Genomic DNA, 26613 nt, shown 5'->3' with positions numbered 1-26613 from the left:
CCAGGACCTGCGGAGAGCATCTGGGAGCCGCCTTCTCCTCCACCACCACCACCCTAGACTCAGCAGCTGCAAGATTACAGTGGATCCACTCCTTGCCTTGCTCTTTGGATCCAGAGTGCTGGGGTTCAGCCTTGCAACAGGTTGGAAAAGCACTTCGCCCAGGCTGAAGAATCCATTCCAGATCCTGGCCTGAAACTGGATTCCCGAAGAAAAAACCCTCCCCCTGCAACTCATAGCATTGGGGTTTGCTTGTCGGACTAGGACTTGTTAGAGATCTGAGTTCGAATCCTCACTCGGCCATGAAGCTCACTGGGTGCAACCTTGGAGGCCAGTCACTGCCTATCAGCCTAACCTAACTCACAGGGTTGCTGTGAGGAGGGTGAGAAGGAAAGGTGGGCTTGAAAAGCAACAAATAGAGAAAGACAACATGCTGCCCTCTTCCCTCCCTGAAATGATCACAGAGGTCTCCAGTTGAACTTTTTTTAACATTTAACTTTATATATATAAAAAATTAAATATATATATATAATATTGTGTTTAAGACTAAAAATATAGTACATAATATTTTTTTAAGAATGAGAAAAAAACCATTTTTTAAAAAAAGGAAGGTCGGTGTAGAGGGAGAGGGACGAGTGAAAAAAAATCACAGATATATGTCTCCAGAAGGGGGGTGGAATTAACACAGAAATGAGCTGGGTGGGGAGACTTAGTAACTCCCTCCCAGACACACACACTCCCCGAGTACCCAAACGCAGCCTGGCCGGGGGAATCCCAGAAGGAACAACCAGTGCTATCAGCTCTGACCTCAGAGTGCATCCCCGCTCAAAGGCTTTGGAGTGATTATTGCTGAATTTCCCGACTGTCTCAAGGGAGGGGGGTCTTGTGCTCTTGGGCAGCAAATGACGCTGAGCCCCGAAACCTCATGCGCTATGGATAGGGCTCCCCACATTTTGCGGTTCTGCCTACTCAGTGGATAGATCTGATGCCTGTGTGAAAAGGATCTAGGGGTCTTAGCAGATCACCAGCTCAACACGAGTCAACTGTGTGATGCAGCAGCAAAAAAGGCTAATGCAATTTGAGGCTGCATCCACAGTAAGTCTAGTGTCCAGATCTAGGGAAGTCATAGTCCCATTCTGTTCTGCCTTGGTCAGACCCCACCTGGAGTCCTGTGCCCAGTTCTGGGCACCTCAGTTTAAGGAGGATATGGACAAGCTGGAAGATGGGCACAGGAGGGAGACCGAGAGGATCAGGCTCTGGAAACAGCCTTGCGAGGAATGGTTGATGGAGTTGGGTATGCTTAGCCTGGAGAAGATAAGATTGAGAGGTGATATGAGAGCCCTCTTCCAATGTCTGAAGGGCTGTTCCATGGAAGACGGAGCAAGCTTGTTTTCTGGTACTCCAGAGGGCAGGACCACAACCAATGGATTCCAATGAGAAGAAAGATGATTTTGACTAAAGATTAGGAATAAGTTTTTGACAGTAAGAGCCATTTGTCACCTTGGAAAGTGGTGACCTGTCCTTTGTTGGAGATTTTAAGCAGAGGTTGGGTGGCCCTAAGCTGTGATTCCGGCATTGCAACTCTACAATTATGTGAGTCTAAGATGAGGAAGTGAGAGAGGAAGAGGCTTTGGAAGGAGACATTTCCCTTCTCTCCTCAAAAGATCTCTCCATTTCGTTCTCTCTCTCTCTCTTTTGCAATTCATCTAAGCTCCTGGAGCAAAAAAGGATGTGAATGTGTGTAAATACCCGTCACAAATAGACTTCATTCAAAGGGGTGGGTGAGCACCTCACTGTGGCCACATGCAGTATTGCACCACCCGAGCTGCTTCCTCAAAGGGAAGGGAGCTCATGGCTGATGGGTCAGGCAGCTCCTTTTCCTTACAAAAAAAGGAGAAAATACACTGAAAATACCACTTCAAAAAGCAGCCTGAGGGACCTTGTAAATCAAATATTCATCATCAGACATTGCCTGATGAGAGACCCCCAGCATATATTCTCAGCCCCTCTGCTGAGGAGGAAAAAGCAATACTGTAAAGGCAAATCCAAGAGCAGGAATCGAACCTTGGCAGGTGAAGAGTGCCAGAACGCTCACTGCCTCCTCCTGCTCTCTGACCAGGCAGAGCCACAGTTGCCGGAGGCAACCACAAGATGGCGCTCTGTGTGGGCACATTCTTATGCCCAGGGGCTTCAAGGTCATGTGCAGGGGGCACCCGCTGTCAAAAAACCTGTTTTCAGCTTGCAACCAGAAATGTAGCATGCAAAGGTGGGGGCAAGTGAGAATCTCACTTTGTAGGTCTGCAGGGAGTCTCATTGTGCATCTCTTAGCCCTGTTTGCTCACCTGAGAGATGAAGCATGCCAAGAAGGGGGGAGGGGAGAGCAACAAGGGAGGATAAAATTGTAGGGTGTTTGGAACACGCAAGAAGCCAAAGCTTTTCCCTTCCTGCAAAACTGCTGGATGGAGAAGCCCCCCACCTGGACCTTTGCGCCTACCACCCCCTGCTTCCCCCACCCCAGACTCCACTGGTGGAGACTCTGCTCAATGCTTTAGGTCAGCCTCCCCAATGGGTGCCATGGGACTCCAACTCCCATCAGCCCCAGCACCACACGGCCGTACCATCTCGGGGCTGACAGGGGTGTCGTCCTAAAGGATGCCCAAGGCTGTTCTTAGTGGCCAAATCAAGCTAAGAGTTTTTAAGGCACAAAAATTTAAAAAGTGGGGGTGGGGAGTGGGTTTCCTTGAAGAGGAGATGATGATGAAAGAGAAGGGGGAGGGGATACACACAAACATCAGAAATAAACGGCATACACACACATTGAGAGAAATAAGTTTAACCCAACCGTCTGCGTTGAAAGTGCAGGAGATTGGCATTCAAGGGATGGGAGGAAGTAGCAAAGGGTGAAAGGCAGGTGGGTCCTTTGGGTGGCAAGGACTGGCAAAGAAAGAGGAGGCAGAGCCCCTTTTTTGGAATGCACAAAGTAGGGAGAGGGCCAAACCCTCTGCTGAAGCGGCGATGGGAGTGTGATTCCTGGAATGCATGGGGTTGGACTAGATAATCCTCGCGGTCCCTTCCAGACTGGCGAGTTCCAGCTGGGACACTTGAGCTGCCCAACTCTCAGCGCGACTCTCCCTCCACCCCACAGTTTAAAAACCCTCCAACCATCCACAGCCAGCGAATCAGTTTGCCCCCTTAAAAGTGCAAGGGAGAAAGAGTGTGGCTGGCAAGGAGGGGAGACTGGCAGGAAGCAGGAGCAGGGGGTGGTCAGGGTGGGCAGCCCTTAAAAGAACGCCCTCCTCCAGGGATGTGTCCTGCACTCGTAGGGGCGAGGGTGGGAAGACAGACTTCCAGCATTGGGTCGCCACCCTCTGTGGACTTCAGCTTCCTGAGAGTCTTGGCTGGTGTTTTGATTTTTCTACCTAAACCTCTTAAGCTGCTAGTCCTCATGGCTAGGAAATGAGCCTGGAGAGAATGGAAGCCAGATGGGAGGGGGTGTTTGAGCAAGACACCCAGAGGTCACAGGGACGGGACCTAGGAGAGCTCCTTGGCCTTTTCCCTCCGGTGGTTTCTCCCTTAAGAACCCCCTCCCCAAGCTCCCATCCCCTTCAACGGTGGGGCGGGGAGGGATGAGGTCTTGGAAGCAGGTCAGACAAGGCATCGCAATGGAGTTCAGCCCATTCTCTCCTCCAGGCCCTCTGAATTTGGTGGCAAGGGTGAAGACGCAGAGGACCCCAGGCAGGATCCTTTTGTGTACGAAATCGACTCCCACATGGCAGCAGGGTGGACTAGATGATCCTTGGGGGACCCTTTCAACCCTACAATTCTGCAAGTCTATGAAATTCTGCAAGGAGCTCAGTCATGGCCTCAAGGCGGGCAGGATGACGCTCTCTCGATGTTATCGGGCAGGTTAGGGTTAGGGTTAGCCCCTGACTTTGATCAGCTTGCACCCCAAGGGACGTGGGGCTCCATTGCACTGGTGTGGGGAGATGTGAAAGCATGTGCCGCCAGAGAGGCCCGTTCGCACACCTCCCTGTGACAAAGAAGGGTGTTTCCACCTGCTCTTACAGAGGAGGTGTCGTTGCATCAAGTGCAGAACAGAAGAAGGGGTGGGGACCCCATTTGGTAATCAAGCCGCTAGTCCACATGATGTAGAAATCAGCCTCTCTCTGTCTTGCACTCATTATGATGAGAACCACCCTCTGACTGCAACACATGGCTCCCCAAGCACCCCCAGATCCTTGTTTGGGGCCAAGCCAAACACCAGCACAGCCACACTGCTCCCCCCGCTGGTTTGGTCATTTCCAACCTTCTACCTCCTTGCAGGTGTCCACTGCAAGACTAAGGCGCTGCCTCAGGCAGAGAGGAGGGTCCAGTCTCACAAGACGCCCCCTTTTTTCGCTTGACACCCTTGCAGCCCCCCATGACTCGGAAAGGGGCCCCCCTTTCCCCATCACAGCAGTGTTCCATGCGAGGAGGAAGAAAAATATTTCCGAGAAACGGTGGAAGGAAGCTCGGAGATTTCGAAAGACGAACCCCGCCGGGACCCCTGGGTGTCGCCCTCGTCCTAGGTTGGGTGGAGGTCTGTGAGTCCAGCCTGCAGGGGGGGGGGCTGAAGTGGACCGGGTTTCGGGGGCGGGGAAGAGCCCCTGAATATCAGGGGGAGTCGTGAGGTACCTTCCGCCTGCCCTCCCCAGTCCCGGCCGCTTTCAGACGTGAGTCTGCATCCGCTGCTGGAAGCGATGCCCGTAGTCCGGGGACGTGTAGGAGAAGCGGGTGGCCGTGGTGTATTTGCCCAGTGGGTCATAGGTGTCATAGGGGGCTCGGTCCAGGGCGGGCGGAGGGGGCTGGGTGTAGCCCAGGCGGTAGGTGGCGTAGCCAGCGTTGGGGGGGAAGGCCCCGTGCCCCCCGTAGTTCTCATAGGAGAGCTGGCTGGCTGTCTCGGCCGTGGAGGCGCCCGCAGCGGGGCCCGGGACGGGCTCAGCGCTGTACTCCGAGGCAGGTCCCCGGCTGTAGGTGCTGAGCTGGGCGTAGCCGCTGGAGTGGGAGAGGCAGGATGAGGGCCGCGTCTCGTAGCGGGAAGGGCCGGGGTTGCGGTAGTCGCCGTAGAGCACCGTGCGCGAAGACGGACGGTCCTCGTGGGCACGGACATTGTAGTAGCCATTGGTCGGGTCCTGGAAAAGAAAGAGAGGGGAGCAGGGAGAGTCAAACCAAGGAACCGACTGGGAGGCAGTGCCGTGCAGTGGTTGGAGAGCGTCGAGGCTGGTACTCGACTGAAACCTCTAGTTGGGCACCCACCTCCCTGCTCCCTCTTTATTTTATTTTATTGATTTTACAATTTAGTTTTACATTCACACAAAAAATACAATCAAAACATAAAGAATTCTACGAATTTTCTGACTTTCTTCCTCCCCTCTGTGGAGTCCACTAATAGTCCTTTTTCACTGCATAGCTTAACGTTCTCTACTTATCTATAAAATATTTATATTTCTCCCATACACCATAGATTGATTTCCTTACCAAGTAGGTTAAAAATCCTTTATGCACTTTTACCTTTTCATACTGAATCAGTTATCATGACCGCCAAATCTAAAATACCAATATTTTCTAATGTTATCCATTTCTGAAGCCAGCAGAGGCAGGGTGCCTCATACTATGACCTCAAATCTCAATTCTGTTCCCTCTTTTAACCTCTCCTGCGCAGGGATGGTCACCGACCTGGATGGCTTCAGATCATAGAATTGCAGAGCTGGAAGGGACCCCGAGGATCAACTAGTCCAACCCCCTGCAGGGGAGGAATAGGCAGCTGTCCCATGCAGGGATTGGACCTGCAACCTTGGCATTGTCAGCACCAGACTCTGACCAACTGAGCTATCCAGCTGATGAGAGAAATTCATGGAGGAGGAGAGGGTTATTCATGGCTGCTAGCCACCTGAATGACACCACTTGGTGGAAACCGCAGGAGCGGAGAGGGCTCTCGTGCTTGGTTTCCCATTGGGGGCATCTGGTTGGTCACTGTGAGGGCAGAAGGCTGGACTAGATGGGCTCACTTTGGTCTCTCCCAGTAGCCAGGCTCTTCTTATTTCCCTATGGAGCCTCCAGGTCCAGGGGCAGTCTATCCAGATTCCTAGGTTTTTGGGGTTATTTGGTCAGTGTGAGAATAGGATGCAGGACTAGATGGGCCCCCATTGGCCTGATCCAGCAGCCAGGCCCTTGTTACAGTCTGTTCCTATGCAACTGCTTCTCCATTCTCTGTCTCCCAGGCTCATCCTACCTTCAGCTCATATTCTTCCCGAGTATCGATGGTGTCACAGCGCAGGTCTTGCTTGAGATCCACGTCATCTTTGAACGGCTGGAGTAATGGAAAAAGAACGTCAGGGACCAGCTCCTTGCAACTTCACATCTACTGCTAGCGGCTGCATCTCTGTTATGTGTTATCTTTACAAGACCCCGTGCAGAAAGTTGCTAAGTTTTGCAATTTACAGAAAGATAAGTTGAGGCTAAGAGATCTTCCTCCTCCCTTTCCCCACTGCGATTGTTGGAGTTGACGGGTTTTGTTATCATCTGAAACCATCCAGAGGGCACCAGGTTGGCAGATGCTGACCTAGAATGATGGTTTAGGATGGCAGAACAATGTTGGTTCAAGGAATTTGAGGCTGCTTGGTGGGGAATGCGAGAGAAGACTTCACCACTCACAACCAACAGCCCTTTCTAGCCGCTCAAATGCCTTTTCAGGGGGTCCCTGTATATTGATCCAGGAAGCTTGAACTTGGCTCAGTGGTAGATGGGCAGCTGTTTGAACAATGGTGTCTTTTGCATTGCATGACTTCTGAGCCACACAACCTGATAGGATGAAGAGTCATGTCCCCAGGACACACCGAGACCCATGGCTCATTTACAATTATGATGTTCAGTCCTGGGGACACTTCTATCCCAGCTCAATTGCTGAGAGCACCTGCAAGATCATCGCTGGTCTTTCCTCGAGCTGGTGAAGCTCATTTGACAAAAACTGGAAACCGAGCCTTTAGTGTCATCAGCCCAGTTCTGTGGAACTCCCTGCCACTGGAGATCCAGCAGGCAGCTTCCGTACCAACTTTCAAATGCCTGCTGAGAACTGTTCTATTCTGCCAGGCCTATGGAGGCAGTTAAGAATACATCCTTCCACAAGACAGGAAACGGCACCTCACCGAGTAAATGGCTTTCATGATGCGTGTTGCCGTCGAGACGCTGGCCGTGTCCCCCTCACGGTCCGTGTGCAGTGTCAGAGGCTCCCGGTTGACCGTCTCCACCTTGATGTCCAGCTTGCGCAATGTCACGTCCTTGCGGCCTGGATGGGGGAGATCTCAATTAGCTGCTGTGATTTTTTAAATATATATATAGTTTGTATTAATTTTTTCTAATTTACATTTCAAGATATTCATTTAGACAACCTTAAATCAATGACGCCCCTTCTTCTCTTTCCATGGTTCATTTTGCATACCATACATCCCTGCATATTTTACATAAACTAAACCATTCCGTAATCCATTGTTAAACCATCAAAACTTATTTACATTGTTGAATTTATCTTAATGATACCAGGGTTTTTAAATGTACACAATTTTCACCCAAATAATCAGTAAACATTTTCCAATCTTCTTCAAACATACGTTCTTCTTGTTCTCTTATTCTATATGTTAAATCTGCAAGCTGCGTGTATTCCATCAGTTTAAGTTGCCATTCTTCTTTGGTTGGGACCTCGCTCGTTTTCCATTTGGGGGCTAGCAAAACACAGGCTGCAGTAGTGGCATACATAAATAATTATAGCTGCCGTAATTTTAACATCCATCGCAATTCTTTTCAGGGTAAAGGTGGGGCATATCTGTGCCCACCCCCAGATCATAGAATTGTAGAACTGTAAGCCCCTGCAATGCAGGAATCACAGCTGCTGGTTGTGACCTATAAAGCCCCATACAGTTTAGGCGGCCCAGCCTGCATTCAGACCGTATCCTCCCATATAAACCTGCCCAGGCTCTGAGATCTTCAGGGGAGGCTCTTCTCTCAGTCTGGCCACCTTCCCAGGCCTGCTTGGTGGGGACGTGGGAAAGGGCCTTCTTGGTGGTGGCTTCTCCCAGACACCTTTGGATCTCCCTCCCCCAGTGCATTTGCCCCGGCACTCCTGGTTCCCTGCTGCCGTCTCTCCACCTGCCAGTGCGTCCAACTCACTTCCTTTGCGCCGTCGGTACAGGAAGCAGGCCAGGGCCACGAAGCAGAAGATGACCAGGATGCCAGCTCCGATGGTGGCTCCGGCGATGATTCCCACGGGCAAAACCTCTGCAAAGGGACAGAGGCAGGAGGGTGGGGAAAGGTCTCTCTCTTTCTCCCCAGTCTTCAAGCACAGGGTCCTTAAGATCTGCCCCCCCAACTCCTCCTTCATTTTAATTTAACTTTAAGAACATAAGGAGAGTCTGCTGGATCAGGCCAAAGGGGGTCCATCTCGTCCAGCCTCCTGTTCTCACGGTGGCCAACTAGATGCCTGTGGGAATTCAAGCTCAAGATCCAGCCTGTCCATGTGTTGCTGCTGTTGTCATTTACCTGCCTTTCACTGGCTCGTTATGGGGGTCACATAATACCTGTCCTGCCTTGGCAAGGACTCACTCTTTCTGTGGGGCAGCACCCACCCTTTGGAACTCCCTGCCTATTGACAGCAAGCAGCTGCCTTCAACAGCGCTCATTTTGGCAACTTTTGAAAGCATTTCTGCTTAGGCCACCCTATATCCAGACACGTAGAATTGTGGATGCGAGTTTCCATCTGTTTTGAGTTTACTGCCGATTCTGCCCCTGCCCGCCCGCTTGCTTTCCACCCCCCTGACCTTTCTCCTCCAGCTGAATGATGGCCGTCCGAGACCCGAAGCCGTTCCAGGCCGTGCAGTTGTAGTGGGTCTGGAAGTCGCTCTCCATCACGTTGTTGATGGTCAAGGTGGAGAGGACGCCATTCCCGGTGTTGCTCCTCTCCACAGTGTAGCGCTCCAGGGTGCCCGCCTCCAAAAACTTCTCCTTCCAGCTCCAAGCCTTATAGAATCATAGGATGGCAGGGTTGGAAGGGTTCCCCAGGGGTCATCTAGCCCAACCCCTCACAAGGCAGGGATCTTTTGCCCAACGTGGGGCTCAAACCCACAACCCAGAGATCCAGAGTCTCCAGCTCTACCGACTGAGCTCTCGATTTTGCCTATTGTCCTGATCTGCCAAACTGCAAAGGAGGGACTCACCATCCGGTCAGGGAGAGGGGTGCTTCCAATGAAGCATTCCACCTTGCCTTGGTCCCCCCGCACGGCGTATTGGACCGACTCGCTGGAGATGATGGGGGGACCTAGAGAAAAATAGGAGGAAGAAGATTTTGAGGTTAGAAAAGGTTTTGCCTTTTGTTGGGGGGTGGGGGAGAGAAAGTCAGCAAGCGGCTGAAGAAAAGCAAGACTTACTCTGCCCCACTTCCCCCCACTCCTTTTGAGCTGGTGCACCCCCAGCTGTTTTGGCCCCCAGCTCCCATGAAGGTCCAAGCTGGCAGAGGCTGATGGGAGAAGTTAGTCCCCAAAGTTTCTGTTGCAGAAGACCAATCAAACTTTTTCATCTAGAGAGAAGAGTTAAACTGTGGAACTCCCTGCCACAGGAGGCAGCCATGGCCACCAACCTGGATGGCTTTAAAGGAGGATAAGATAAATTCATGGAGGAGAGGGCTATGGAGGCTTACTGGCCAGAGTGGCTGTGTGCTCCTTTCACTGCTGGGAGGCCTCTGAATAACAGCAGTTGCTGAGAATCACAAGTGGGAAGAGTTGCTGCTGTTGGTTCAGGTCCTCCTAGTCCCCCATCTTGTTCCTACAGTGGCCAACCAGATGCCTCAGTGGGAAACCCAAAGGCAGGATTCGAACACAAGAGCCCCCTCCCCTTCTGTGGTTTCCAGGAATGAGCATTCAGAAGGATTGCTGCCTCTGACTGTGGAGGCTGAGCCAAGCCATTGCGGCTAGCAGTCACTGATAGCCCCCTCCTCCTCCATGAATTTGTCTAATCCTCTTTTAAAGCCATCTAAGCTGGTGGCCATCCCTGCCTCCTGCGGGAGGGAGTCCCATAGATCATGCACTGCGTAAGGAAACAGCTTCCCCGCAGGGCTCCACCGGCGGCACTCCTTTCTCCAGCCTCAGTTTCCCCAACGGCACTCTGCTCTGACACGTCTTTCCAAGGAAAGCAGGAGACACCAATCAGCTCAAACAACAGGCTCCACTAATGAGAAGGATTAGGAAATTTTGCTCGGTGACATTAGGAAGAGATTACGATTCAAAATCCTTAGATCGGCTCCCACTGCTAACAGACCCTGCAGGGAACCCAGATTCTTATTCATCATCTCTTTAGTACTTTTTGCTGTTAACCTGGGTTTTCCTCTCACTCTCTCCGACTAACACAAGCTCTCTCTCTCTCTCTCTCTCTCTCTCTCTCTCTCTCTCTCTCTCTCTCTCTCTCTCTCTCTTATTTGCAGGGGGAACTGTCAGGGCAGGCTGTATCAGCAACTTCTGAGACTGAAAAGTGTGTAGGGTGGTGCAGGGCAAAATCCAATGCCCCTCCCCCCCAGGACGGGTGATACTCAGGACCGCCAGCAGATAGGACCATAGAATTGTAGAGTTGGAAGGGACCCCAAGGCACCCGTGGCTCTGCTCTGCCTCTGTGGTCGAAGGCAGCAGTGTTCCTGAATGCCGGTTTCTGGAAATCGCAGGAGGGGAGAGGGCTCAAGCCAGAGCCCGGTAGACAGTCCTCGCCCACCCACCCTCCAACTCAGCAGACATCAGGCTTTTAGTCCAACAGGTGGAGCAGCTGCCTCTGCGCTTCATGGCCTCACTCACCGTTGACGATGAGGGCGACTTCTCTCTCACCCACTCCGATCCGTGGCACAATGGCCTTGCAGACGTACAGCCCGGCGTCCGCCTGCGTGACGGACTTGAGGTACAGCTGGTTGCTGTTGCTCAGCACCTGAGGATGCAAGCGGGATGCAAGCGTGAGGGAGAGAGGAAGAGGCGACCTTCTCCCTCTCCCCTTTCCCAGCAGACCTCTAGCCCATCCCCTAAACGCAAGCTAGCATAAAGTTCTCTGAACGTATTGGTCTTCCCCACAACCTTCCTTCTGTTGTCTCTGTCTTTGTCTTCCTCTCTCATTCTCGATTGTGTGAAGCTCCACGGACGTCAGCAACATAACATCCCAGGACCTTTGATGCCCTCCAGAGGTGGCCAGACTTCAACCCCCACCATCCCGGACAGATAGCCCTGAAGGCCGGGGCTGAGGGGACCTGGACCCCAAAAACATCTGGAGACTCCACAGCCGCTGGGATGTCCATTTGATCCCTATAACCTACACAGGGATGCTAAAACAGCTTTAAAATAATAATGACATTGGCCTGCTATGGGTGATTAAAGTTATCTGTACTTGCATATACAGTATATTAAACCATGGAAGGAATTTGGCGTTGTGCTACGGCGAAACATTTAGTCAGCGAAAGCATTCTAGCTTGGCAGATGGAACAGTCTTCCTCCTCCTCGCCCATCATGTTGATTTAGGCCAGGGGTCGGCAACCGCCCATGGGGGTTGTTTAACCGGCCCTTGGACCCACACCGCCTGCTCGGTCGGCTCCTGTGCACTGCGCTAAACCGGCATGCAGCAGAGCGGGGACTACCTTCTGCAACACTGGCCTGCAGCCAGTGGGAAGCTGCACATGCCTCCTCCACGCCGGAAGGAGCGCTGGAAATAGCATTCGCTCACGCAGGTGCACACTCCAGTCCACCGCGGCATCTGTGAGACCGTGAACTGGAGCAAGCCACAAAAACTTTGCTGACCCCTGTGCAGATGGTGCCTCCCAAATATGATGCAAAGGGTTCAGGTTGTAGCCCAGAACCCCTGGATGCAGCAGTGTTTTGAGTGAGGTCCGTGATCCACTGTCGAGAGAGGGAGCTTTAACTGTGAGAGCAGCAGGGGCTGTTCTTATTCTGCGTGTGCCTCAGAATCAGTCTGTAAATATTAGTCAGTCTCCTGTATAAATCCATGTAAATATGCTTCTGTATACCAAGCAAAAGTCATGTGTGATTTTAAAACTTTAAACAGCGTATATTGCGCAATCTTTTCTAGGAGAGAAAAGGAGGACTATTAAAAAGGGTTAAATGACCCAGAGCAACTTCTGCACGTAGAATTGAAACACTTTTGGGGGCACAGGAGGAGGGATGTTCCACAAAACAAGCAGAAATGGTCCCAGATAGGACTCATTACTTGGATCTCACCCTATCAGTTTTCTCTATTTACTGGTCTATACTGTTGGCACCCTTGCATGGATTAAGGGGCCCTCCCCCTGCCTGGTGCTCTGGACTCCAATGCCCATGAATGCCAGGGCGGTTGGCTGTTGCACCCCCAAACAGAGGGCGCAAGGTTGGGGAAGATAACGCAGCCTAAACTCAGAGTGTTTCGACTTTGGGGCACCAGATCATGTTGAACCACAACATTCCCCATCCCCAACCAGCTTAGCCAAGGGCCAGGGATGCTGGGAATTGTAGTGAGGGCCTGTGAGATGGTGGGCTTTCTTGTAGTTACGTCAACAGCATTTGATTTGATTTTAGAAAAACCATTTTGTTAATAAACAAAAGAAACCCAAGATAAAAGATCATAAAGAAATACTGTTTAGCAGGTTGAAAGCAGCATAAGGTTGAATATTATTATCATTTAACTTGTTCCAAAGCATTAGCAAAAATACATTTCCCCCCATCAATCTGCTAGGCTGGTTTATACAGTATGTGTTCTTTTGTAATAAGCTTAATCATAGTTACTATGGGCCAAATGTTTTCAATCCACTGAGATCTTGTAAGAGATATGCTTCCCCTAAACAATGTTTAGTTCTTATAAACTTAGCAGTTGTTATAAGGTGAAACACTATTTCTTGACCATTTTTTGGAATAACGTCTGCTCGATAACTAAGCAGAAATGTTTTCGGTCCCAATGGTATACGATAGCCTAACATATCACAGATTTTAGCCTGAACGGATTTCCAGAATACTTCTATTTGAGAACAACTCCAAAAGTGTGTATGTAATACACCTTTTTTAGAAAAAGAAAAAGAAAAGAAGTAGGTAGAAGAGATTTGTTTAAAATACCCAACAAATCACCACCGCAGAAACACTGCAAAAGCAAATGCACTCACTGCAAAAGCACACACACACACACACACACACACATGCAAACGGATCGATAGAAACAGCAGATGAAACGCAGGCAGTTCCCTCATTTATAACCCAGCAAATAAACATTCTAGCCCTGGAGGCACAAGCCTGTTTTTCTCCAAGCAATCTGGGAATGGCAACGGCCGGCCTAATTTGCTCCCCTGTCGAGGCCAGGACCCCCCTCAACACCAAGGCGCCCCAAATAGAGTGGGTTGGAGTCAGGAGGAGAGGAGAGGGGAGAGAATGGTACTGACCATGTTGGATTCCTTCTTGGTCCAGGTGAGGGTGAGGGGCGGATTCCCTGCCCACACGCAGGTAAGCGTCACGTCCAGGCTGATGTTGGTGGTCGTGGGCTTGGGCTCCACCACGATGCGAGGGGCGACTGGGGAGGGAAGGAAAGCGTCAGGAGATCTACCCCCCCTCTCAGGAGACTGGACCAGGTGGGCCTTGGGCCCTGTCTACCCAGCTGGGCTCTCCATAAGGAAGTCTGTTGTGATAGACTGCCCCTGGCCATGGAGGTTCTGCTATCTCTGAATACCAGGCGGCAGGCAAGGCAACTGCAGAGGGCTTTTGCACACCTGTTCTGCTTCTGGGCCTCCTCTTGGGGCACCTGGCTGGCCCCTGTGAGAACAGGATGCTGGTTCAGCTGGGACCCCCTTTGGGCCTGATCCTGTGGCCACAGTTTTCTCTCTCTCCTGTGCTTGATTAAACCTGGGACAGCCAAACTTATATAAAAAATGCACGTGTCTTAAGGCAGACACCAGGGGCAGGGGAACACAGAAGGGCTGGCTGGCTGGTAAATGGATCCGGCTAGGATCTGACCGAACACCGCTCCTCCAGGAAGTCAAACAGTGACCTACCTGGTCACAGGGCTCAAGATGGGTTGGCCTCTCTCTCCTGCATTAGGAACCCTTTCTGAAGTCATGCCCTCCTTAGCCATGCCCCTCTCCCAGGCCACACTCCTCCCTGGCTGCTTCACCCCTCCCTGGCGGGAGATGTGCCCTTGAACTCTGATCCTGCCTCTCGCTTGCCTGTGAGTCTGTATCAAGGTGACATTTGCACCCCTCCCTTCTCCCCATTTTGCCTCTGGCCCCGCCCCCTGCCTTAAAGAGACCAGCTAGGATCTCCAGGTGAGCCCGGCCAGGTCACCTCCTCGCCCACCCCTCGCCCCCAGCCCCACTCACAATGCACATCCACCAGGGTGCTGACATTGGTGCTCCCCACATCGTTGTGCACCTCGCACGAGACGGGCTCCGTGAAAAAGGTGTAGTCCACCTGCGTCTCGTATCTGCTCTCCTTGGCGTCTTCGATGATGATGCCGCCTTTGGCCCACCTGTGGGCGGGTGCAGAGGAAGTGGCATCAGAAGAAGCAGGGAGGCTTCTGAAACCCTCTCCTCCACCCACCCCCATCCTAGGACCTGTCTGCCAGGGTTAGACTGTGGAACTCCCTGCCACAAGGGGGAGTGGATAAAAGGGACACTGTGGGCATCCAATGAAGCTGAGTGTTGGAAGATTCGGGAGAGGTAAGTCTTTCTTCACACAGGGCATAGTTAAATGGTGGAACTCCCTCCTGCAGGAGCACTAAACTGGCTGGCTTTAAAAAGAGAACTCCTGGAGGAGGAGAGGGAAATTGATGGCTAGGAGCCACAGTGGCTGTGCTCTGACCTGCACAGTTGGGGACAGCGATGCTTCTGAAGAACAGTTGCCAGAAGCTACAGGAAGGGCCCCCTTTGGCCTGATCCAGCAGGCTCTTCTGACGCCCTTAATTCCCACAGTCTCCCCCACCTTCCTCCCAACTCACCTGTAGCCTTTGATCTCTGGGTTGGCGGTGGCCACGCAGGTGAAGGTGACTCGCTCTCCTTCCTGCACCGTCTGGGGCTGAATGGACAGGGTCACGGTGGGGGGGTCTGCCAGGCAGAAGGAATGGTCACTGTCCGGGAAGGGCATTTGGGGATGGGGGAGCAACACCATTTGTGTGCAAAGCAGGAGAGACCCTTCCCTGGCCAATTGCCATAAGTAAAAGTCAGTCCCGTAAATCTGTTTCTGAGATTCCTCTACCTGGCTGACCATGTAATATGAAAAACAACCTCTCTTCAGGATGGGAAAACAAAACAAGTCCCATGTGTCTACAGAATATTATTATTATTAATAATTTATTATTATTATTACTACAGTCAATCCTCAGTTGTCGAACATAATCCACTCTGGAAGCCCGTTCGGCTTCCAAAATGTTCAACAACCAAGGCACGGCTTCCGATTGGTTGCAAGAGCCTCTTGCACTCAAGCGGAAGCCGCGTTGGACGTTCAGCTTCCGAAAAACGATTGAAAACCATAGCATTTACTTCTGGGTTTTCAGCGTTTGGGAGCCAAAACGGAGGCATTTGGGACCTGAGGTTTAACTGTATTATAATATTGATTTATATCCTGCCTTTTTCCTTGGCAGGTACTCAAGGCGGCTCACATATAAGATCGAAACAGCTAAAAACATTGAGCGAGGTGTGTGTGTGTGAAGAGCAATAATTAAAAAACATTAATTGATTTTAAACACACACATCACAAAACATCCACAACATACAGATAACTCCCATCAAGACCTTCTCCCCCCTTTTGCCAGCCTCTGCCGCCAGCACAACCAACTTTTGAGTTCCATCCAACCGCTTTCTGCTCCAAGGAGACCCACCGACATTAATGGCCAAAGGGGGGCTATTAATTTCTTTGGGTCTGCTTCCAGCAGGGCCACAGACTTTGCTTTTCTCTGATCAGCCCTCCAAGATGGTGCCCACGCCCCTGGGCATCCTCAGGTACCCTCTTGGGATATCTGGGAGCACTGAGAACGAGGCCGCCCTCCACTCACGGTGAACGTTGAGCTTGATGGAGGTCTCCTTTCCCGCCGGGATGGCGTCGTTGGTGCAGCGGCAGACGTACACACGGCCAATGTCCTGGTCGGTGGGGTTGATGAGGAGCTGGCTGAGCGTGGATTCTCGCTTCCCGTCCGGCAAGACTTCCTGGAGGGGCGAGAGAAGGAGGCGGCCATGTGGGGAAGGGCCAACTGGGGGCTGGAGAAGAAGGCAGATTGTTTTCTCCTGCTCAGAAGGGCAGGATCCAGATGACGGGGAAGGAGATTCTGACTGAACATCCGGAAGAACTTTCTGATGGCGAGAGCTCTTTGGCAAGAATTCCTTAGCTGCGATTCCTGCATCGCAGGGGTTGGACTAGATTACTCTTGGGATCCCTTTCCAACTCTACAATTCTATGATAACATAATATTATTACCATTATCTATTACATTTGCATGCTGCCCTTCATCTGAAGATCTCAGGGCAGTTCACAGCATAAAAACAAATGCATAATAAAAACAGGAACAATAATGATTCCAGTCCTCTAAAAATAAACTTTGTGGTTCCAAATCAAGGGCTGATCTAAATGAGAATAAAGGAAGTTGCCATAGACAGAGTCAGATTCTTCTGTCCATCCAGCTCAGTATTGCCCACACTGACTGGCAGCAGCTCGGGGTGTGTGTCTTTGTCCAGTCCAACCTGGAGATGCTGCCAGTGGGGATTGATTCTGGGACCTTCTGCATGCCAGACAGGTGCTCTGCCACTGGGTTACAGCCCTTCCTCATATATAATTGTGGCGTTCTCTTCCTTCCCGCTTTTCCTCGCCAGGAAAATCCTCTCTCTGCTCTGTGGAGTTTTCCTCTCCCTTCTCAATTATGAATCCGATTCCCCCCCCCCAAAACAGTCGCCACTACTGGAACTTCCTCGCTGACGGCCCCCTCCCTGCGCTCGCTCCTGAGCCAAGCCGTTCCCGTTCATTAATCCCCCCAGACATTTATGGGGCGATAACATTAATTCCTACAACCTCGTTGGGCATTTAATGGGCACAGGCAGAACGACGCAGGAACTTGGTTCGGCTCCAGCCTTAATTTGGAAGCAACGATCCGTGCAAAATGCAGCCAGGCTCCTTCTAGTCGTAAGGATGCAAGAAGAGCCCCGCTGGATCAGGCCCATGGCCCATCTAGCTCAGCCTCCTGTTCTCACAATGGCTACATGCCTCTAAGACTCTCGATAGAGTGCCTCTGGAGCTGGAGGTTCCATAGAAACGGAAGAAGAGCCAAAGGAGGCCAGTCTAGTTCAGAATCCTTTACTCAGAAGCATTGCTGCCTTTGATGGTGGAGGCAGAGCACAGCCAACGTGGCTGGCAGCCATAGATAGCTACTTATCTTCCATTAATTCCTCTTTCTCCTCCACTCACAAAAGAAAGAAAATTGGGGGGGGCGGGGGGGGGGAGAAAAGCTTGCTTCTGAAGCTCCTTGGAAGGAAGAGCATCCTGGGGAGCTGGAACTCCTGGGTCCTTTCCTTCCGTTCTCCATTCCAAGAGCACAGCACCAAGCCAGAGCCAGGCCCCCTCCTGATGTGGGTGGGGGGCCGTGTTGCCTCTGGTGAACCTGAAGGCGCAGAGTCCCAGCTTCTGCTCCAGGTTTGGATAAAGGAGACAGCGGGGTTGAGAAGGCAGCCAGAACTCCCTGCTCAAATGCAGCATGCGGCACTTTTCAATTTAGAGAAAAGGCGAGGAAGAAGAGACAAGTTTGCAAAATTCCGCTTGTCCTGGAGAAAGCAGACGGAGAAATGTTTTTCTCCCTCTTCCGTAATGCTAGAACTCGTGGGCATCCAATGAAGCTGACAGTTGGGAGATTCAGGGCAGGCACAAGAAAGTCCACGCAGCTCATCGTTAAGCTGTGGAACTCCCTGCCACAGGAGACAGTGATGGCCCCCTACCTAGATGGCTTTAAAAGAGGATTGGACAAATTCATGGAGGAGGAGAGGGCTATGGAGGGCTCCTAGCCACTGTGGCTTTGCTCTGCCCTCCACTGTCAGAGGCAACAATACTGGAACCACAGGAATGGACAGGGCTCTTGCGCTCAAATCCTGCTTGTGGGTTTCCCATGGGGAACATCTGGTTAGCCAGCGTGAGAAGGGCTATGTGCCTGATCCAGCAGGTTCTTCTTATGTGCAAACTGAGACAAAACTAAATGACATCACTAAACTCTCCACAAAGCCAGAAAACCTGCAACACCCTGTCCTGGGGGTTTATGCTCCCCTGGAACTCCTGCAAGGATTTCCCACAGCTTTTTAAATTTTATCCATTCCCAGATCCAGCAAATACAGGAGGCTTCATAATATAACTTCCAAGACTCCCTCTTCTGGGTCCAAAACGACCTGCAAATCCACAGCTATGCAGCAACTGAATGCATGCAGAATGGTCTCTGCTTGCAATAGAGCATCATCTCCAGGGGAGTGGCATATGTGCAAAAGCTGCTTGGCTGCAACTAAGGAGACGCCTCCTTTGTCACCCTGCCCCCTGCCAACCGGATCCGAAGCAGGCCCCGTCTGCCCCTACCGTGGTCGTGGCCGCTTCTGACTGTTGCACCCCATCGCGGAACCAGACGATGGTGGCGGCTGGCTTGGCGTTGCGTGCCCAGCACGTGAGGTTGTGCGGGGTCCCAGCCCGCAGCAGGATCTCAGGGGCTCCATCGATCACGGGGTCTTCGGGAGGAACTGTGGAGGGAGGGAGAGGGGCCAGTCATCCCTTTGAATACCGACATGCTGCTGCTGCCTTAGAATATACTTTGCTCCCTCGGCCAGGAAGCCATTAAGGGTCCTTCAGATCTGGCTGAAGTACAACTCCCAGACGCCACAGAAGCCAGCCTGGCCAATGGTCAGGGAGGTCAGGAGTTGGGAGTCACAGGGGTTCCCTGAGACCCCTCTGTTTTCTATGGGGTAAAAGATGTGGGGGGTTGGACTAGATGGCCCCTGGGATCCCTTCCAACTCTATGATTCTACGATTCTACTCTTCTCATGTTCAGTTCCACAGGGGGGATTTAAGAAGCAGCTGCCTCCGCTCCGTTCCTCTCTGATGAAATATATATCTCTCCCTCTTTGTGATTAGGCTCTTTCTGCAAGGCAGAGTTCTCTGCCTGCTACCTGCGGAGATTTCGGAAGGCTGGCCTCTCCCTCCTTGTTCTCTCCGGAGTGGTCTTGTTTTAAAATTGCTCCACGCAAGCTAGCTGGGTGGAAAGCAGGAGCTCTTCAAAACACGGCACAACTTCGCAGGATTCCACCTCCCCAAAATAATAAAAGAATCCAGACTGCGTAATTCTGAAATATTGATGCTACTTCAGTGACAAGGAAACAGAGGGTCCCTCACGGTTTCTCTCTCTTTTTGGGGAAAGAAAAATCAAGACAGAGTTGACAACCTGACTGTCACCCAGGAAGATAAAGAGAAATGCTCTCCCCCTCCTTTTTTTTTATGGATTCATTTTCCTTAGATATAGACAGGGGTCCATTATTGATTTATGATCACCCTTTTAATTTAAAATAATAATAGGAGCAGCAACCTGATAAAAAAGGCCTTGTTCAGAGGAAGAAATGAAGATGAAGGAGGGGTGAAAATGGGGCATCTCGTTGGCGCTTGTTAATTATGAAGCAATTGGGGGGGGGAGTCAGCCGGAGAGGGAGGCAGAGGGGCGTTTTATTGGGAAAGAGATTTGTGGAGGCTTCATTCCACCTCTTTGCTTGCAACTAATCACAAAGCAATTGCATGCAAAATGTACAGGTGAAAAGGATTGAGGGGTCTGAGCAGAACACAAGCTCAACATGAGCCAACCGTGTGATGCAGCAGCAAAAAAGTGAATGCTATTCTAGGTTGCATGAACAAAAGTCTAGTGTCCTGATCAAGGGAAGTAATAATACCACTCTATGCTGCCTTAGTCAGACCCCACCTGCAATACAATGGTACCTCAGTTTACAAACTTAATCCGTTCCAGAAGTCTGGTCAAACTGAAACCAGTTGTAAACCGAGGTGCGCTTTCCCCATTGAGGCTTGCTGTGGCCGGTGCCCTTCCACCATTCGGATTCTGGTCGCAGACCGAGGTAAAGTTTGCAAACCGGGACACTATTTCCGGGTTTGCGGAGTTTCTAAACCGAAAAATTCGTAAACTGGACTGTTTGTAAACCGAGGTAGCAGTGTACTGTGTCTAGTTCTGGGCACCACAATTTAAGGAGGAGATTGACAAGCTGGAAGATGGGCAGAGGAGGGAGACTGAGATGGCCAAGGGTCTGGAAGCTGAGCCCTATGAGGAATGGCTGAGAGAGTTGGGGGTGTTGAGCCTGGAAAAGAGGAGACTGAGAGGAGATATGAGAGTCATCTTCAAATATCTGAAGGAAGGGCTGTCACAGGGAAGATGGAACAAGTTTGTTTCTTGCTGCTCCGGACAGAAAGAGCAGGACCTGAACCAGTGGAATGACCAGACTGATGGAATGACAAGGAAGGAGATGGTGACCCAAGGGCCATTTGACAGGAGGACAGACACCCTAGGAAGGTGGCCGACTCTCCTTTACTTAAGGTTTTTAAGCAGAGGCCAGGGATTCTTTAGCTGAGATTCCTGCATTGCAGGGGGTTGGGCTAGATGACCCTTGGGGTCCCTCCCAGCTCTACGATACTGTTCTCGCTGACCTTCCCTTGACTGACTCAGGCCAGGCCACTGGGGTGGGGAGAGAATCATGCCTTGGCCATTGGTATTCCTATTGGCGCGTCTCCTCCATGCAGCTGACAGCTGGCTGTTTGGGGTCAGCAGCTGGGCCAAGCCGCGAGAGATACCCAGCCATCCATTCTCATGGCCACAAGTGGGGTTTGGGCAGGAAAGGATGCAATGGGTGCTGGGGTGGGGAGGGAGAGGGAGAGTCTGCCCCCCTCCCCAAACAACCACAGCTCCCTGATGTGGATTGGGTGCTGGCAAAAGCCAGTCTCCTTTCCCCTTCTTAATATTTGGTTGCGATCTCCGTCCTTGAAATTGGAATCAGTCGGTTTCGATCTTGCCCTCTGGAGCAGCAGGAAACAAGATTGGTGCAGTTTCTATGGAGCAGCCCCCTAGATATTTGAAAATGGCCACCAAACCCCCTCTCAGTCTTTGACAACGCTCCCTTCCTCTCGGTCCAGGGACCTGGATCCCCCAAGCTGCTCTAACTATGACTTACCCCTCCCCCTCCCCACTGCCACCCGCAGGATCAGGCCGTTTCGTCCCATTGATCGCACCTCTACCCCCCCCCATTCCCCCTCCACTCTTAATGCGTTAATATATATTCATGGCCAGCTTGAGTTACACTTGCCGTGGGGGGCTGTAAATTTGTGTTTTTCCCCACTTGCTTCATAAAAGCTGCAGAGGAATGTTAGACCCTGTGTAAAACTTCTGGGGTGGGGGTGGGGGTGGGGGGTGGAATCTGTGCTCCTTCTGTCTGCCTGCTCCCTATTCTCCCCCACCCAGCAACTGCATTATAAAGAAAAAGCAAAAATGGAGAGAGGAAATCTTTGTTGGAAGGTTATTTCTGCCCCCGCCCCACAAGTGAGCTACCGTAGATTGCCACCAAAGCTGGGGTCAGTCTGACCTTAATCTGCGCCTTCCCCCCCATAAAAACCCCAGGAGAGTCAGGGGCATCTTGGTGGCCCCACTTTGTCTTCGTGAGCTCCCAGAAGGAGGGACAAGTGGCCCCTTGGGAGGTTTTCTCAGGGAATCACAGGATCGTGGAAGTGGAAGGGATCCCAAGGGCCTTCTAGCTAAGTTGCCATTGTTATCTGTAGCACCAGAAGAAATGAGGTTCCCAGAAGAGTGGTGTAGTGTGGAGGAGCTTTGAGAATAAGAGGGGCCAAAGAAAAAGAAGGTACGTTCTTTCTTAGGTAGTGGAATTGTAAAAAAAAAAAAAGGAAATGATTTACAATGAATTGAAAAGAATGTTTAAGATAACTTTTGTTAAAAGACCAGAAGCTTTTTTACTAAGCATTTCAGGTCCAAAGAGAAGAAAAAACTATTCATTCTTTCATGGATTTTACTAGCCCAAAGATGGAAAAGTCATGAAATACCAACCAAAGAACAATGGCAAGAAAAACTGATGGAATATGCTGAAATGGCGAAGCAAACTGAAAGACTTAGAGACAAAGACAACAGAAGAAAATTGGGAACCATTTATGCTGTATCTACGGAATCAATGTAAAGAAATGGACTCACTATCAGGGTTTGAGTAAACACAATTAACAATACAAATATAGAAGCTATAAAAATGAGGTCAAAATGATACGAATATAACAACATTTAATTTAAGGATATAATATTTAAATATAGTATTATAAGCAGGACAATTTTATAAGTAAAAAATCAGAAGGGGGAGTTGAAGGAAGTCATGGGCCGGGGTGGGGGGGAGCGGGGAATTCAATTTGTTATTATTTTCTGTGATGTAATTGTGAAATAATAATAATAATAATAATAATAATAATAATAATAATAATGTAAAATTCAATTATTATTTTTAAAAAAGAGAGAGAATAAGAGGGGCCATGATAGAGGGGTCCAAGATTGTCTGGTGTGAAAGTGGACAGAGGTTTTTCCCCTCCCTCTCTCATAATACTAGAACCCAACAGGGGTTCCAAAGAAGTGGGATGTTGGAGGAGTCAGGACAGGATCCAGGTTGTTGCAGGGACAGCTAGAGATACGCACGTTTAGAACACAGTTTACGGTAGAACTTCTCTAAGAGGCGCCCCGAGTTCTAGCCTTCAGTTATTCCCCAAATGGACGAGGAGAAATACCAGAACACCACTTACTGAGGACTGTCAGCTTGGCGCGCCGGGAACGAAGCGCTGCTTCTGTGGCCTGGCACTCGTACAAGGCATCGTCCGAGAGTTCGGCATCTGTGATCTCCAGGTTGTATTGTCCAGAATCGGAGGCTCCAATGATCCTGTACCGGGGCCAGGCTGTGATTGATTTTTTTAAAACAAAGGAGATGCAATGGTCAGGCCATGGCGAACAAACAGCCACAATAAATTTCTATTATTATTATTATTATTATTATTATTATTATTATTATTAGCCTGCTTTTTCCCAGGACTGCGACACAAGGGGGCTTATGCAGAAACAGATAAAGCAGATAAAACATGAAAAACTAAATACAGGTAGGTAGCCGTGTTGGTCTGACGTAGTCGAAACAACAACAAAAAAATTCCTTCCAGTAGCACCTTAGAGATCAACTACGTTTGTCATAGGTATGAGTTTTCATGTATCTGAAGAAGTGTGCATGCACATGAAAGCTCATACCTATGACAAACTTAGTTGGTCTCTAAGGTGCTACTGGAAGAAATTTTTTTTTTGGGGGGGGGTATGAAAAACTAAAAACATAGAAAAGATAATTAAGCTGCCGTCAAATTAAAAAGCACATCTACTAAAAGAGAGGTGATAAACATAATAATTAAAACAGTGCAGCATTATTTAAAGGCCCCTTTATTGAAAAGCAGCCAGTTCCCAAAGGCCTATCAAGGGAAAACAGGCTTCCCCTATTTAGGGCAATTATCTCCCACTTGAACATTTAGCGTTCCCAAGAAAGGAACCAGACGGAGAATAAACCAATTGGGAAGTCAGGGACAAACAGTCTTCAAAGGCAGCCCCGGGGGGAGAGGACTGCAGTAGCCCAGCCAGAATGCCAGGCTTGCCCTCCTGGGCCCTGAGCTGGCCACCATTTCTCTAAGGGAGGCTGTCCGGTGTGTCCTGCCAGTCCTCTTTGTATGCAAAATGGGCACCTCAAATGTCTAGTTGAGGAGAAAGAGCAAAGATCTCCTCTGCCCCCCCCCCCCCCCCCGAGAGGGGAGTGAGCCTTTGAGGAGCTGAGCCGCTTCTTTCAGCTCCTTCCTCTCCCACTGCCAGGGATCCAGTTCCCTTTCCCAGTGCCAGGGATCCACAGTGGGATCCTCCATGGAGCCGGCCAGCCTTGCTGATCCCTTGGGACCAAACCTGAGAGTGCAGCAAATAGACAAGGAGGAGTTCCCGGGCAGAGCCACAGGGCTGAGTGCCTTTTGGGTTCTGTTTGGCCCTTCTGCCTGCTTCCCCCTCCCCTTATTCCTAATAAAGTTCCTTAATTTGACTGCCCAAGTATGTCTGTCTGCCAACCTCGGGGTTTCTGAATCCCAGTTGGCCTTCAGGCTACTGGGAGCTGCAAGCGACCAGTGCATTCCTCTCAGGTCAGTCTGCCTTTACACTCAAGTAAAGCCCCATTGCGCAGCGGAGTGCTGGGGCCCTGGATCGGGGCCTTTCCAGAGCAGCTGCTTGGGTGTGTCTCAGGCTCCCTCCCCTGTGGGGCTGAAGCAGAAGCTGGGCGGAGGGGGGCAGCAACTGGCAGAGAGGAAGACCTCCTAGCGACACTGCAGGGCTGTTGTGCTGCAGCTGAGCAGCAAAGGCACAGGCGTTCTTCCTTTGTCACACAAGCCATGATGAGAGAAACTCTGTGCATGTGCCGAGTTCCTTCTTCATCGTAGGAACAGCACTTGTGTGTCTGCATAGGCACCATTTTGCACACGCTTCACGATGATCCTCCTCTCCCATCCTCAAATTTCGGGACTGGCCTGGCCTCACCCACACTTCCTTTTGTGCCGTGCTTTGGAGTCACGGATCCGGACAGTGGTTTATACAGATTTTTTGGTCCCACCTCTTTCTCCGGGGAAAACACGTTGTTTACCGCTGAATCAGAAGAAATGGCGACCTGTGACAAACCCGATTGCTGTTTGCTTCGATTCAGCAAGCAGGTTCTCGGGGAGCTCCCTTCCTCGCCACTATGGGAGACAGCCGCCAAATTTGGGACAGAGTGACAGATCTGTGTGGCGGTGGGGACCGCGGCTTGTATTCCCAAGGAGCCCGTTTTCTGCCCTTAGGAAGGCTGCAGAAGTGCACTTGAACCCCCCTACGAAATCTGTACCCGTGCAACCTCTGCAAGGGCTGGAGAGGAAGCGCCAAGGGGGCTCCCTGCTCAGTCCAACTCACCCCCCCCTCCAGGAAGAGCAGGTGCCAAGAGAAAGAATGTCAACATATGCAAATGAGCTCAGTACGCATAATTTCCTCGTTAAAAGTGGCAGAGTGCAGCTTTCTTCTGGAGTACCACCGTAATGACCTCGGCGTCAGGTTTTAATTATTTTCATTTATTTGTTTTACTCCCAGGACGCTAGTCTGTGGAGGTGGGCGATGGCTTGGTCAGGACGAACAGGAAAAGGTCAGGCAGCCGTCTGCAAACTAACCGTCCACGGAGTTAATTAACAAAGGCCGGGGGGGGGGAACCGAAGGGCATTCCGCTCTGGCCGGTGGAGTCCAAGGGGTGGCTGTCCCCTCCTGCCCCCTAGAAAGAGGATCAGCCTGAACCCCCACGCCATCCCCACCGGCCACAAAAGGAGCCTGCATTCCCCTCTCCTGGGCAGAATGAAGAACACAGGAAGATACCTTGGGATCCCTCTAGCTCAGCATTGTCTACACTGACTGGCAGCCACTCTTCAGTCCTTCTCCACACAGTGCAGGCTTGAACCGTGGAACTCCCTGCCACTGGAGGCAGGGAGGGCTTTACGAGAAGTCTGGACAAATTCATGGAGGAGGAGAGGACTATGAGCCAGGATGGCTTTGCTCTGCCTCCATGGCTGGAAGCAGCAATGCCGGAAACCGCAAGACAGTGTTGCTCTCTTGCTCGGATCCTGCTTGTGGGTTTCCTGTAGTGGGCACTTGGTTGGCCACTGTGAGAACAGGAGGCTGGACTAGGTGGGCCACTGGCCTGATCTGGCAGGATCTTCTCATGTCTGTGGCAGACTCGGCTACAACCGTGCTCTGTGTGAGGCCAAAATTTGGTGCCCCCCCCCTGGCCCTCAAGCTGCCTTCCCAATGGTGCCCAGCTTAAAGCTGGGAAAGTGCTAACTGGGCTTTGGGGAGGAGGCGGGAGGACTCTAGGACCCTGTTAGAGCCTCACTCCTCCTTCCTGCTCTTACTGGGTGCCTCTCTTACAGCACCTCTCTTACTGGGTGCCCCCCGCAGCTCAGCGCCCAGTGCCCCACTGCTGCCACCAGAAAGGGAAGACTGGCCTGCCTTGGATTGGATGTCATTGCAGCCCAGCCCTTTGCTCTGGACTCAAAGGGCTGATCTCCTACCTCTGCCTTTTCCCTCCCTCCCTGCTTTCCTCTTGTGATGTGTCTTTTTATTTCGCAAGCCTCCCTGCCCCCGTTTTGCTGCCAGATTGCCTTACACCCTTCGATCTGCAGAACCGGCCCTGTTACAGGTGCTACATAATACCTGTAAGAACTCAATATTTCAGTGTGGAAGCATCTACACCCCGGAACTCCCTGCCTTTTGGCATTAGGCACTGTGCCCTTTTTGGCACCTGCGAAGAGCATTTCTGCTTAGGCTACCGTAGACTATATCCACTTGTGGATCTGCCGCTCTTTTAACTTTATGAGTCTTCTTAAAATTGTTATTAATTCTAATCGATCATTTTGTGAAATAAAATAAAGTTGTGGTATCCATTTTGCCAGACAATAACTGTCCAAAAATTAA

General features: G+C 50.9%; 1 protein-coding gene across 1 annotated transcript in view; it reads right to left on the bottom strand.

The window, feature by feature from the left end:
* Nucleotides 1-2814: 2814 nt before the first annotated feature.
* KIRREL1 (kirre like nephrin family adhesion molecule 1) overlaps nt 2815-26613 on the bottom strand; it is a 94186-nt gene continuing 70387 nt past the window's right edge. Inside the window, exons 3-15 of the mRNA XM_035098433.3 lie at nt 22866-23015; nt 18615-18772; nt 16069-16219; nt 15016-15121; nt 14399-14547; nt 13469-13596; nt 10863-10989; nt 9243-9343; nt 8847-9045; nt 8200-8307; nt 7182-7321; nt 6269-6346; nt 2815-5168 (exon numbers count right to left, since the gene is read on the bottom strand). Of these exons, the coding sequence (XP_034954324.1) occupies nt 4704-5168; nt 6269-6346; nt 7182-7321; nt 8200-8307; nt 8847-9045; nt 9243-9343; nt 10863-10989; nt 13469-13596; nt 14399-14547; nt 15016-15121; nt 16069-16219; nt 18615-18772; nt 22866-23015 (2060 nt within the window). The 3' untranslated portion in view covers nt 2815-4703. The remainder of the gene's footprint in view (nt 5169-6268; nt 6347-7181; nt 7322-8199; nt 8308-8846; nt 9046-9242; nt 9344-10862; nt 10990-13468; nt 13597-14398; nt 14548-15015; nt 15122-16068; nt 16220-18614; nt 18773-22865; nt 23016-26613) is intronic.

This window comes from Zootoca vivipara, chromosome 16, assembly GCF_965207765.1.
Source record: "Zootoca vivipara chromosome 16, rZooViv2.hap1.1, whole genome shotgun sequence".
Taxonomy (NCBI): domain Eukaryota; kingdom Metazoa; phylum Chordata; class Lepidosauria; order Squamata; family Lacertidae; genus Zootoca; species Zootoca vivipara.
The sequence above is the reverse complement of the archived record's forward strand: the minus strand, read 5'-3'. Positions and strand labels throughout refer to the sequence as shown.